Source organism: Coregonus lavaretus (assembly GCF_964263955.1).
Source record: "Coregonus lavaretus genome assembly, chromosome: 38".
Classification (NCBI taxonomy): domain Eukaryota; kingdom Metazoa; phylum Chordata; class Actinopteri; order Salmoniformes; family Salmonidae; genus Coregonus; species Coregonus lavaretus.
The window spans coordinates 7,272,057-7,285,844 of NC_140025.1; the positions used below are offsets into that span (position 1 = coordinate 7,272,057).

Below are 13,788 nucleotides of genomic sequence, written 5' to 3' on the forward strand. Positions count from 1 at the left end.
ATGGAAACCCATTTCATGAAACTCCCGATGTACAGTTGAAGTCGGAAGTTTACATACACCTTAGCCAAATACATTTAAACTCAGTTTTTCACAATTCCTGACATTTAATCCTAGTAAAAATTCCCTGTCTTAGGTTAGTTAGGAACACCACTTTATTTTAAGAATGTGAAATGTCCGAATAATAGTAGAGATAATTATTTCTTTCAGCTTTTATTTCTTTCATCACATTCCCAGTGGGTCAGAAGTTTACATACACTCAATTAGTATTTGGTAGCATTGCCTTTAAATTGTTTAACTTGGGTCAAACATTTCGAGTAGCCTTCCACAAGCTCCAACTATAAGTTGGGTGAATTTTGGCCCATTCCTCCTGACAGAGCTGGTGTAACTGAGTCAGGTTTGCAGGCCTCCTTGCTCGCACATGCTTTTTCAGTTCTGTCCACACATTTTCTATAGGATTGAGGTCAGGGCTTTGTGATGGCCACTCCAATACCTTGACTTTGTTGTCCTTAAGCCATTTTGCCACAACTTTGGAAGTATGCTTGGGGTCATTGTCCTCATGATGCCATCTATTTTGTGAAGTGCACCAGTCCCTCCTGCAGCAAAGAACCTCCACAGCATGATGCTGCCACCCCTGTGCTTCACGGTTGGGATGGTTTTCTTCGGCTTGTAAGCCTTCCCGTTTTTCCTCCAAACATAGCAATGGTCATTAACAGTTCTATTTTTGTTTCATCAGACCAGAGGACATTTCTCCAAAAAGTACGATCTTTGTCCCCATGTGCAGTTGCAAACCGTAGTCTGGCTTTTTTATGGCGGTTTTGGAGCAGTGGCTTCTTCCTTTCTGAGCGGCCTTTCAGGTTATGTCGATATAGGACTCGTTTTACTGTGGATATAGATACTTTTATACCTGTTTCCTCCAGCATCTTCACAAGGTCCTTTGCTGTTGTTCTGTGATTGATTTGCACTTTTCGCACCAAAGTACGTTCATCTCTAGGAGACAGAACGCGTCTCCTTCCTGAGCGGTATGACGGCTGCATGGTCCCATGGTGTTTATACTTGCGTACTATTATTTGTACAGATGAACGTGGTACCTTCAGGCGTTTGGAAATTACTCCCAAGGATGAACCAGACTTGTGGAGGGCTACAATTATTTTGCTGAGGTCTTGGCTGATTTCTTTAGATTTTCCCATGATGTCAAGCAAAGAGGCACTGAGTTTGAAGGTAGGCCTTGAAATACATCCACAGGTACACCTCCAATTGACTCAAATGATGTCAATTCGCCTATCAGAAGCTTCTAAAGCCATGACATCATTTTCTGGAATTTTCCAAGCTGTTTAAAGGCACAGTCAACTTAGTGTATGTAAACTTCTGACCCACTGGAATTGTGATACAGTGAATTATAAGTGAAATAATCTGTCTGTAAACAATTGTTGGAAAAATTACTTGTGTCATGCACAAAGTAGACGTCCTAACCGACTTGCCAAAACTATAGTTTGTTAACAAGAAATGTGTGGAGTGGTTGAAAAACAAGTTTTAATGACTCCAACCTAAGTGTATGTAAACTTCTGACTTCAACTGTAGCTTCCAGAGGTATTTTGGAACTCGGTAGGGAGTGTTGCAACCGAGGACAGATGATTTTTACGTGCTATGCGCTTCAGCGGTCCCGTTTTGTGAGCTTGTGTGGCCTACCACTTCACGGCTGAGCCGTTGTTGCTCCTAGACTTTTCCAATTCACAATAACAACACTTACAGTTGACCGGGGCAGCTCTAGCAGGGCAAAAATTTAGCTTAGCTCTTCAGTATGGGCCATTCTACTGCCAATTTTTGTCTATGGAGATTGCATGGCTGTGTGCTCGATTTTATACACCTGTCAGCAATGGATGTGGCTGAAATAGCCGAATCCACTCTTTTGGCGATGTATATATATAATGTTTATTTTGAATTATAAACATTTGCAGCTAAAAACTGAATTGCAGCATACATAGGCCTACGTAAGTAAGTAAATAAAAAAGATCAGATGTAGTATACAATATTACAGTTAAGCAGCATTAAGCAGTCTCACAAAGTAAGGCATCGGACTGTTGTAGTATCTGTCAGTCAGAGTAGGGGGAAGGTTCAGTTTGTAACTGGATCGTGTAGATCTGCCACTGAGATGGCCTTCCGTCTGAAGCAGCCATTTGTTGTAATCCTGGAATTTCTTTACGTTTCTGGGCAAAGGATCTGCAGAGGTGGGTGCGGCGGGACTCCAAGGACGGCAAGCCCAGGTCATTGCATACAGAGTCGTAGGAGGTGTAGGTGGGGCCCATGATGATTTTGGTTGTACGTAGTTGGATCTTCTCAAGTTGGTGGTGTTGGTGGGCTGTGAGACCTGGGTGCCATACTGGAGTGGTGTACTCGAGCACTGGTCTCTTCAAAGCAGGTATAGACTGTCAGAAGGTCTTCGGTCGGAAGGTTGAAGTGGCGAAGATGGTTCATCATGAAGAGCCTTCGGTTCCCTTTGGTGTTAATATCGGTGATGTGTGTGTCCCATTTTAGGTTGGCTTGGAATGTCACACTGAGCGCTTTGGCACTGGACACCACCTCAAGTGTGTGGCCGGAGATGGATCATTGCAGAGGTGAGTCAGGATTGTGGCTGAAACAGGTGTACATGACTTTGCAGTTTGTTAGGTTGAGCTTCATCTTGTTTTGTTCTTACCAGTCGGCTAGTTGGTTGAGGCCCTGCTGTATGGTGGAAGTGTCTTGATTTAATGAGGTTCAGGTCATCCACAAAGGCCAGGAGTTGGATAGGGTACCCTCTGATGCACCGTTGACGTGTACAAATACAATTGGACCAAGCCGTGTGCCCTGGGGGAAGCCACAGGAGAGTTTTTGGGCCTGGGATAGAGTCTAATAGTATCTTGTCACCTGGCTACGGTCGGAATGGAAGTTACAAATCCATAGCATGATCTCTGGTCGGACAGATCATCTCAAAAGGTGTTTCATTGCAATGGTGTGATCAACTAGACCAGGGCTGCCCAACCCTCTTCCTGGAGATCTACCGTCCTGTGGGTTTTCAGTCCAACCCTAATTTAACACACCTGATTCTACTTATTAGCTGCTCAACAAGACCTTAACTAGCTGAATCAGATATGCTAAATTAGGGTTGGACTGAAAACCTGCAGGACAGTAGATCTCCAGGAAGAGGGTTGGGCAGCCATGCACTAGACCAAAGGCCTTGCTGTAGTCTGTCAGGACCCATGTGCTGGAGGTGCCTCTGGTGTCTGTTCTGTACAGCTGGTCTGCCATGTTTATAAGGCAGTGGGTGGTTGAGTGTCACTTGAGGCAGCCAAACTGTTGGTTGGAGATGTTCTTTTGGATATCCTGTTACCCATTCAGCAACAAAACCATCACACACGTTTGCCAGAAGTGGCGTGAGCGATACAGACCGTAGCTGGTCAATGCTCGGTGGATTACTCTTCAGCAGGGGGATCACTATTGCCTCCTTCCATTGATGTGGAACCACTCTTTCACGCAGGGAGGTGTTGAAGATGTCAGTCAGGGGGATGGATATTTCAACAGCAAATTCCCTGATTTATCTGCCACTGATGAGGCTAGGACCTGGGGCTTTTCTGGTTGGAACGGCAAGTAGTTTCCTATGCATTTCCCATGGTTCAACAGTAGGGAGTGGCATAGCTGGCAAGAATCCAGGTAGGTCTGACAGGTTTAGTGGTGGTAATGATGTGATGAAAGAGGAAAACTTGTCATTTATAGCATTGGCAATGGCAGAAGGGTTGTCTGGGTCCAGCCCGTCTTTTTACTGCTGTGGCTGGGTTCTCCCTCTTGTTTTTCTGGATTTTGGTGTGGTAGAATGTTGATCTTACTGCCTTGATCACTCTCTGGGTTGTGTTCCTCAGTGTGTGCCATGAAGGCCAGTCTTTTTCACTGAAGGCTTTTTGTCTGCTTTTAATCAGCTCATTGATTCTGGGTGAAATCCAATCCTCATCCTGTGCATGCATCCTAACCACCCATTTTGGGACGTAAGCTGCAATGGTGTGATTCAGGGTGTTATGAAAGTTGTCTGTTTTCTCCTGTGTGTTCTCCACATTTATTACTTCCGGACATTTATGGAGGGAAAGCCACTGACCACATGCTCTGATGCTTGACTCTTTCATTGGTTTAATAACTTCTTTCCTGGTTGTGTTAGTGACAGAATGAGACTTGGGTGTGATAACTACAATATTATGATCACTGAGACCCAAAGGTGACATTGTTGAAGGATTACTATAAAAGTCCTCTAGGTTGATAATGACAAAGTCAAGGATGGCATTCTGTCTAGTTGGAATATTAACAAGTTGTTGTAATCTGAGCATAGTCCAGACACATCAACATGGTTAAAATCACCATGTTGGATAAGTTGATCTTCTGAATTGGATTGAGGGGGGGAATATACCACATAGGTTATAATTGATCCAACTTGCCTTGGTAATCATTTAGGTGCAGGTTGTCATTGTTGAGAGAATTCGAATCAAAACATGACATGAATCAGACTGATATATTCTCAGATTGTCTAGATCAAAGTAATCTATTCTTAATCAGCTTCCTAAATCAAACACTTTTTTAAAATAAAAAACACTTAAAACAGTGAATAACTAATACATGATACATGTACAGGAGTAATCATCCAAGGCTGCCATATCGGCACCTTGGCAACCACAGAATTCCTAGTGATGATATGTAACATAACATAACACATGAATGTAATCATGCTTTTCAGATTGAAAAACATTACCACCATTTTTTTTTGTACCTGATGGAGTGCAGACTGGGCAGTAGACTCACCTTATCTCCAGGCAATCAGACTTTTAAATAGTCACCACTAGCCGGCCTCCACCCAGTACCCTGCCTTGAACTTTAGTCACTGTTACTAGCCGGCTAGCACCCGGTACTCTACCCTGAACCTTAGAGACTGCTGCCCTATGTACATAGTCATTAAACACTGGTCACTTTAATAATGTTTACATACTGTTTTACCCACTATGTATATACTGTATTCTAGTCGAGGCTCATCATAACTACTGCTGTACACACCTTTTCTATTCATATACTGTCCATACTGTCTATACACACCATCATATAATATATATATATATATTTATATTCCAGACTCTGACATTGCTCGTTCTAATATTTATATATTTCTTAACTTATTCCTTTCTTTTTTATTTGGGGAGTTGGTGTATTGTTTTGTATTGTTATATATTACTGCACTGGTGGAGCTAGAAGCATTTCGCTGCACCCATGATAACATCTGCAAAATATGTGTACGTGACCAATACAATTTGATTTGATTTGTAAGTCCCCTTTCTTCCTTCACTCAACTCCATAAAAGTTCTGGTGGACTGACATGGACCAAACAGCATGAATTATGAAGAAGAGATGCATAGTTTTCATCACTGTCAGAATTTCATGGCAACAACATTCCACTGGGCACAGACGTCAATTCAACGTCTATTCCACGTCTATTTCATTGAAATTACATGGAAACAAAATTGATTCAACCAGTGTGTGCCCAGTGGGATAGGCATATCTTATTTTCCCAGTTCCCAAAAGAATAAACTCCCACCCTGCCCGTCCTCTTGATCTTACTGCCAAGCTCAGCTGTGTAATGTATCATTATATTGAATATCACGTCTACCTGGCTGGCACAACTTTGAGAGATAGGATAATATGATTTATGAGGAATGTTCTTCTCTCATGTTTATCTGACTGGAAGTGTTTTCAAGATCAGAGTTGGAATTTAAATAACAGAATAATATATAATCCATGACAGCAGTCTTCAGACATCTACTTTCCTCTACCTGACCGTCTGTTAACTGTGGCATCCAGAAGGAGGGGCACTACAGTGATCTTGGAGGGAGACAAACAGCTCACCTTTGGTCCTAGGGCATTGGGTTTATGACACCTGGGTCTGGCCTAGATCCCCAACCTTTGGGTTTTCCCAACTGATGACCACCACTCACTCTGGACAAGTAGCATAGACACAGATACTGTATGTTGTGGTCGCACAAAAGGCATGGACACCACCTTACAGAATCATGTAAATGTTTCTAACGAAGAATGCAATTAAGGAGGCCCCTAAGGATCAACAGTAACTACATAAAATATATTTACAGAGAGAAAAAATTACAAATGTCACTTACGATGCGTGTTCCCTTAGCATACAGCAGCAGCAGTGCCATTGAAGAGTAGGACTACTGTTCATCGCTGGCAGCTACAGTAGAAACAGGGCCTCGTTTTTCATTCGCATAAGCCCAGTAATCAGTATGGATAATCAGAAGTTGGAAAAGCCAGCACAAATAAATTCGTATGAAGGAATGATCTCCCCCTCAGCCCGACCAACAGATGGGAACACTCCAAAGGGGAACACTTGTGTTTGGGTGCTTTCTGCACTCCACACTTTCCTCCCCGACTACTTTAGGATCTATTATGTGGGTTTACCTCATGCATTTTAATGGACATGTGTGGTGATTAAGTGTGTTTAGTAACACATCTACAAAAACTCAGATCAATACCCTTTTTGTACAGTAAGTCAATAACGTTTTGATTCTGTGGGACTAATGTCTATACGTGTATATGTGGTATTGCATGCAATCTGCAATCTGAGGGACATTAGTCCTACGGTACTTATTTCTAATGGTTCTACTTGCATGTCAAAAAAACCTGTTTTGAGAAAATGCTCAGAATAATTCTGTCTCTTTTTGAGTTAGGATAGTAGTATACACAAACATGTGGTTGTATTATATGTGACCAGCACAAAGTCAAAGTCCCTAACCTCCGCGGCTTTGCATTTTCATATAAGAGTGTGCTGCAGTGCCTCACTGCATGGTGGCCTACTGTAGCCATGCTTGGACATGAGAGGAGAGGTGATTGCGTTGAGTCAACAGCAGTGCCTGGTGTTGAGGCTGTCTCGGCTCGGGCTGCCTGACTCTAAGTGGGTAGAGTGAGCCCCTTCCCTCGGAAAACTGTGTTCGCACGCGAGGGGCCCCATGTCCCAGCATTCTCAGCTGGTGACTTCAGGAGAAGACTGTGAAGCTGGAGCTGAAGAACTGAGCATGGGCCAGGCCTCTCTGGCCCATTGGGACCCGCCATCCACAGCCTCCCAGCCCCAGTCTGTTATTTCCAGTGTTATTGAAGAGTGGGGCCTCCTCTGCTTTTGGCCGGGCTCCGTCCCTCCACTCATCTGTAGTTGATTAGAGCCCCGGTCGGTCGGTTGGTTTCTCCCTGGTTCCCCAGCGCTGACATGAAGTATGGGCCTAGCGAGGCCCAGGCTACACTCACAACGATAAACATGACGACTTCCCATGAACTCATGCATACCCTTGTACTGAATGAAAAATTAAACACTTTAGACCTAACAGTTAACACTCACTTCAAGCAGAACAGAGAGTGATAAAAGATCCCTATTAATGTTAATGTTGTTGTATACGAGGCTGTCTGTCATATTTGTTGATGTAGTTTGTCATTATTGGTGTTGGTTTGATAGGGGATGGATTTGATAACTGAGGTTGTGTTACAGTAGCAAGCATGTGGTACTATGCCATAGCAAGTCTTTCTGCTACACTATACCATGTGGCTTTGAGTACCTGTCAAAAAACACAACGGGACAAGCAAGGAGCTGACACTTCCTATTGCATACAATAACAGCATCCTTGTAGAAAATATTTTACAGTAAATACATTATACCTATGTGGAAATATAGCCTAGTCCTTTTATGTTTATTTTTTTCCTTAGGCAACTTAGAATGTCACATTTGGTTTCCTTTGGGTGTTTAACCTTGGTTTTCATCAAGTAACTGTCTGATGAAAACTTCTTATCTCCAAAACAGAATGCTTTCAGGAAATAAGAAATGACCATATTTTCCCATTAACGAACATATCATTATAAAACTTCAGAAGCTATTTTGAATACATTTTACATCTTGGTCCTAGTTATGAAATGTTCGGAGTACATTGAGGGGTGTTGATGCTTTCAATAAGTATACAAAAGTTAAAATTGGCAAAAATTGAGTTACGCGGTTATCAGACAGCGACGTTATGTAAAGTTCAATTCTCACTATTAGTCAGTGGACGTCATTATTACTTTAGTTGCATAAATTGATCTGATAAGGTGTGTGAGTTAAAGTGCAAATTCCCCACTACAGGCCTGCACTCTCTCGCTCTCTCTCCATGCCTATTGGCTTCATCCATGCATTTGGTCGCTGACTGGGAAATATTTTTCCTGGGAACATGACAGGTTCCTTTCCCATTGGCCCTTCGCTCCTCTGCATCACTGAACACTTGCTCATGTCAATATTTTCCCAAAACTCACACGCATAGGACCGCTGTTCAACACACAGACTTGTAAAAGTCAAATGTTAATCAACCATCACATTGTTCAAGGCAAATTATGGTAAGGCCGTGCTTTTCTTGGCAATCTTTTCCCTCTTTCCTCTTAGAGGCATGTAAGCCAGCTGGGTATGTGTAGAGAGGCACAGTGTGGGCCTAAATTACAAAACAAATTCTGAGGTCAATTTACAAATGGATTTAGGATATCCCACATTCTCTCACTACTCTTACTATATGGGAAATATGTCTTCTTGTGATTTAAAAGGACATTCAACAATTTATTCAAATGTTCAAAGGGTTGGATATATTAGATTAAGAGGCAAGATATACTGAATAATGGTTGCAATAGACTTAGCCAAGAATGAGCATTTTGAAACTATTTGGGCTGAAAAAAAGGAGGAAAGGGGAACTACTAGATTAGCTGCATAGCAGTTTAACAAAAACCCTCTACTCTTAAAAGGGCTGATGGTCATTTCATAATATTGATCATGTTTGAGAGGAAATACGTTTTGGCCCTCCATATACTGAGCCAAAAGCATATACTTTTTCGTACCATGTTTTCAATCATTTCTTTGTGTGTTTAATGTTTATCTGTCCTTAACTTACTTTACAGTTTTTTGTTTACTTTCTGTATACGTCCATCAACACAGCTAGCAAGCTGAGCTAGCTACCCACTGGGCACATCAGTTCAACGTCTAGGAGCTGGTCTTCAAGGTAAAGCCAAAGACGGTCATTCCCGGATGTTGTGTGACATCACTGAATTCAAATTTGAAATCACCCAAAACCTGACTGAAGTTTACAAGGAGAGGCCAACCTCTAACTGGTAAGAGCAAGAAAAAAAAACAGATCCCAAAATATTGGTAAAATGGAGAAGAAATATGAAATGCTTTATGTAACAACGTTTCATGAAATGTTTGGCCTCTTATTTAACAAGCTATTATACAAAAAAAGGTGCTATCTAGAACCTAAAAGGGTTCTTTGGATGTCTCCATAGGAGAACCCTTTGAAGAACCCTTTTTGGTTCCAGGTAGAACCCTTTTTCTGAGAGGGTTCTACATGAAACTCAAAAGAGTTCTACTTGGAACCAAAAAGGGTTCTACCTGGAACCAAAAAGGTTATCATATGGGGACAGCCGAAGAACCCTTTTGGAACCCTTTTTTCTAAGAGTGTAGCTAGCTATTTGGGTTAGCCCAGATGAACTTGGCATGCAGCCTACTTCCAACTGCCAGTCTGGGACCAACCTCAAAGTGAAATCACAAGTAATGTGTAAAATTGGGACAAGATGATCTGGGTGGAAAATGAGAGAGAAGTTGTTTGAACAGGAATAGGCGTTGGCAGACTTGGTAGGTTTTCAAACCCAGGTGAGGTCCGTTCCTCTGATCAGACGTCCAGTAGTAGTGTTTCACTTCACTTCACTCAGGACTTGTGTGTGTGTGTGTGTGTGTGTGTGTGTGTGTGTGTGTGTGTGTGTGTGTGTGTGTGTGCGTGCGTGTGTGTGTGTTTGTTACTCAAACCAGACATCATTATGTACTATTTCACTGCTTCAGACTTGTCATAAAAACAAGCGACCACACAGCCACTCAAGGGCAATGGCCTTAATTGCCTCTGGCACTTTTTCTCACAATATCCAGAAATAACAATGAGCACTAAACGGCTTTCTGCATTCTAAGCTACTTAGCTACTTTTTTTCTGGTGGCATTCGTAAAGCTGGCCTGTACTGTTTCAGTTCACTCAAGACTTGGCGGTGTGTGTGTGTGTGGAGGTATTCATAAAGCTGTTCTTTGCTCCTGTGGAGAGGGGATTGCAGGGATTGGGGCAGACAGAGAGAGGTCAGTAAACTCATTGGATGTTTTCATTAACTCGTTTTTAATCCTCCTTTTTATTTGCTATTTAACACATCTGAACTATTCTGCCTCAGAGGCTGGGAGGCTCTGGTTGTATAGGGGTTTAATATGATTCTGTGTGTCAGTTGAGGCTGGTGACTTGAAAATGTAGGAGTATGGGAGACCCACAGTATAAGCGCAGACCGCACGGAGACGACAAAGCGTGTTTAAAAAATCGTCAAAGACTAATTATTTTAACCCAAAGATTTAATAAAGACAGTTTTTGTTAAATAGTATGGGGAATGGGAATGAAAGGGCTACTTACACAGTGTTGGGAAGGGATCATAGCAGTGACTGAATGAGGTTATAAGACATGAGTTGAGGTGTTCAGAGGCTTCAGTGCAGGACAGGGGTTGAGGTGTTCAGTGGCTAGGTTTCAGTGCAGGACATGCTCATCATGGATGGATGCGGTTGGAGAGCTCAACTCTTCCACTGAGGGTAGGACAGGATTTGACTGGGAAGACAAAAAACAATAACACAACACAGTTAGACAGAAGTGCTAAGAATGTGTTAGTCCAAGCAAGGATTAATCTACCTCCTCCGTCTCCTGTAGTTTGAAGAAACTCATTTGAATTGAATAATATCCTAAAAATGCTCATCTATCACTATTCAATATCTCAATCTTTCAATCTATCCAACAATGTCACCAACTCACCAAGCTTCTAAATCACACATGTGTAGTACTAGGTTAGTTCTCTGATCCTTTGATTGAGTGGACAACATGTTAGTTCATACTGCAAAAGCTTTGATTGGTTGGAGGACGTCCTCCGGAAGGTCTATGGAAGGGGGTGTGGAGCACGTGCCTTCTAGGTTTTGTATTGAAGTCAATGTAGCCAGAGGAGGATGGAAAATAGCTGTCCTCCGACTACACCATGGTGCTACCCTAGAGGGTGCTGTTGAGATTACTGTATACCATTGCAAAACAGTGTGTTTTAATTAGGTATTTGGTGACGTTTGAATATATTTACTATAGTTTTATCTAAAAAGGATTACATTTTATTATTGTTTCACTATTTGTATTTTTATGAAATTCACTGAGAAGGATGGTCCTCCCCTTCCTCCTCTGAGGAGCCTCCATTGGTGTGTGTGTGTGTAATGTGTTATCAATAACTGTCTTATTAGGTCCAGACAGAGTGAGGGAATTTTTGACCTCATCCCAACACCTCCAGTCCTCCACCCTGTCCTCACTTTTCCATCCCACGGACAGTACCCCCTCTGCCCTCTTCTCTTAAATCTTCCTTTGTCTTGGCTTGGACCACATAGATGGATCTTTGTTGTTTTGAGACAGAGGATGGGATGTCACAATGGCCTGTGACTCAGCACATCTGCACATCGTCCATTCTTCCTTCATCGATCCGTTTTCCTAGTGACTGATGGGATTGAACTAAGTGTGTGGTCCTCTAACTCCCATTCTAACGGGAAGTTATGCTCTTGGCAGGCCCGGACCCCTCTTCTTCTTCACATAATAGTTTGCCTCTAGCAGGCCAGAGAATTTCACTGGCGTCCTTCCAACAGAACGGTCTGAGCGTCTGAGCGTCTGAGCTAACTCAAACCCCTGGCTGTCTCTTCGGCCCTGCCCACACCAGTCGCCTGCCAACAGCCCTGCTCATCAATACTAGCAGAATGTGCCCACCCAAAACACCCTTATTTCTAGAAACAAACTCTCCGTCTATGCCAGTCTAGTCCACTCTGTTATTGGCAGAGTATACCTCTGAATTCAGGGTAAGATTTCAATTGGGCTAGACTGGTCTGCTGTGTTTTGCTCAATGGTAAACAGCAACATAAAGCGTCCTTTGTATTTTGCTGCCAACACTTTTTTCTGAGCCTACAACAGCCTTTTGCTTTTGCTTGTTTGGCATGGTATCCATTATGCATTGCTTACTAGAGGTACTTGGTACTGCCATGCTTGGAATTTTGAAGTATGTCACCCAGTGTACAACCTTCACAACAAGTCAGCTGTAAATCCTGATATCCAGTAAATCAGTCTATCGCCTCGTAATTCTCCATCAGTATTGGCACCCCTGTTTTATAAAAGTAATCAAACAGATGTTCAGACCACTTTTATTACTTGATAATAAAATAAATCCATATCATAAATCTCCCACAGTGGAGGCCCTCACTTCCCCAGGCACTTTATAACATTTGGTCAGGGAGTGATACTCAACATGGTCATATACAGTGAGGGAAGAAAGTATTTGATCCCCTGCTGATTTTGTACGTTTGCCCACTGACAAATAAATGATCGGTCTATAATTTTAATGGTAGGTTTATTTGAACAGTGAGAGACAGAATAACAACAAAAAAATCCAGAAAAACGCATGTCAAAAATGTTATACATTGATTTGCATTTAAAAGAGGGAAATAAGTATTTGACCCCCTCTCAATCAGAAAGATTTCTGGCTCCCAGGTGTCTTTTATACAGGTAACGATCTGAGATTAGGAGCACACTCTTAAAGGGAGTGCTCCTAATCTCAGCTTGTTACCTGCATAAAAGACACCTGTCCACAGAAGCAATCAATCAATCAGATTCCAAACTCTCCACCATGGCCAAGACCAAAGAGCTCTCCAAGGATGTCAGGGACAAGATTGTAGACCTACATAAGGCTGGAATGGGCTACAAGACCATCGCCAAGCAGCTTGGTGAGAAGGTGACAACAGTTGGTGCGATTATTCGCAAATGGAAGAAACACAAAATAACTGTCAATCTCCCTTGGCCTGGGGCTCCATGCAAGATCTCACCTTGTGGAGTTGCAATGATCATGAGAACGGTGAGGAATCACCCCAGAACTACACGGGAGGATCTTGTCAATGATCTCAAGGCAGCTGGAACCATAGACACCAAGAAAACAATTGGTAACACACTACGCCGTGAAGGACTGAAATCCTGCAGCGCCCGCAAGGTCCCCCTGCTCAAGAAAGCACATATACAGGCCCGTCTGAAGTTTGCCAATGAACATCTGAATGATTCAGAGGAGAACTCGGTGAAAGTGTTGTGGTCAGATGAGACCAAAATCGAGCTCTTTGGCATCAACTCAACCGGCCGTGTTTGGAGGAGTAGGAATGATGCTTATGACCACAAGAACACCATCCCCACCGTCAAACATGGAGGTGGAAACATTATGCTTTGGGGGTGTTTTTCTGCTAAGGGGACAGGACAACTTCACTGCATAAAAGGGACGATGGACGGGGCCATGTACCGTCAAATCTTGGGTGAGAACCTCCTTCCCTCAGCTAGGGCATTGAAAATGGGTCGTGGATGGTATTCCAGCATGACAATGACCCAAAACACATGGCCAAGGCAACAAAGGAGTGGCTCAAGAAGAAGCACATCAAGGTCCTGGAGTGGCCTAGCCAGTCTCCAGACCTTAATCCCATAGAAAATCTGTGGAGGGAGCTGAAGGTTCGAGTTGCCAAACGTCAGCCTCGAAACCTTAATGACTTGGAGAAGATCTGCAAAGAGGAGTGGAACAAAATCCCTCCTGAGATGTGTGCAAACCTGGTGGCCAACTACAAGAAACGTCTGACCTCTGTGATTGCCAACAAGG

General features: G+C 42.8%; 1 protein-coding gene across 1 annotated transcript in view; it reads right to left on the reverse strand.

Moving 5' to 3' along the window:
- Window positions 1-10,519: 10,519 nt before the first annotated feature.
- LOC311112407 (uncharacterized protein) overlaps window positions 10,520-13,788 on the reverse strand; it is a 28,681-nt gene continuing 25,412 nt past the window's right edge. Inside the window, exon 5 of the mRNA XM_084155518.1 lies at window positions 10,520-10,697. Within this exon, the coding sequence (XP_084011644.1) occupies window positions 10,639-10,697 (59 nt within the window). The 3' untranslated portion in view covers window positions 10,520-10,638. The remainder of the gene's footprint in view (window positions 10,698-13,788) is intronic.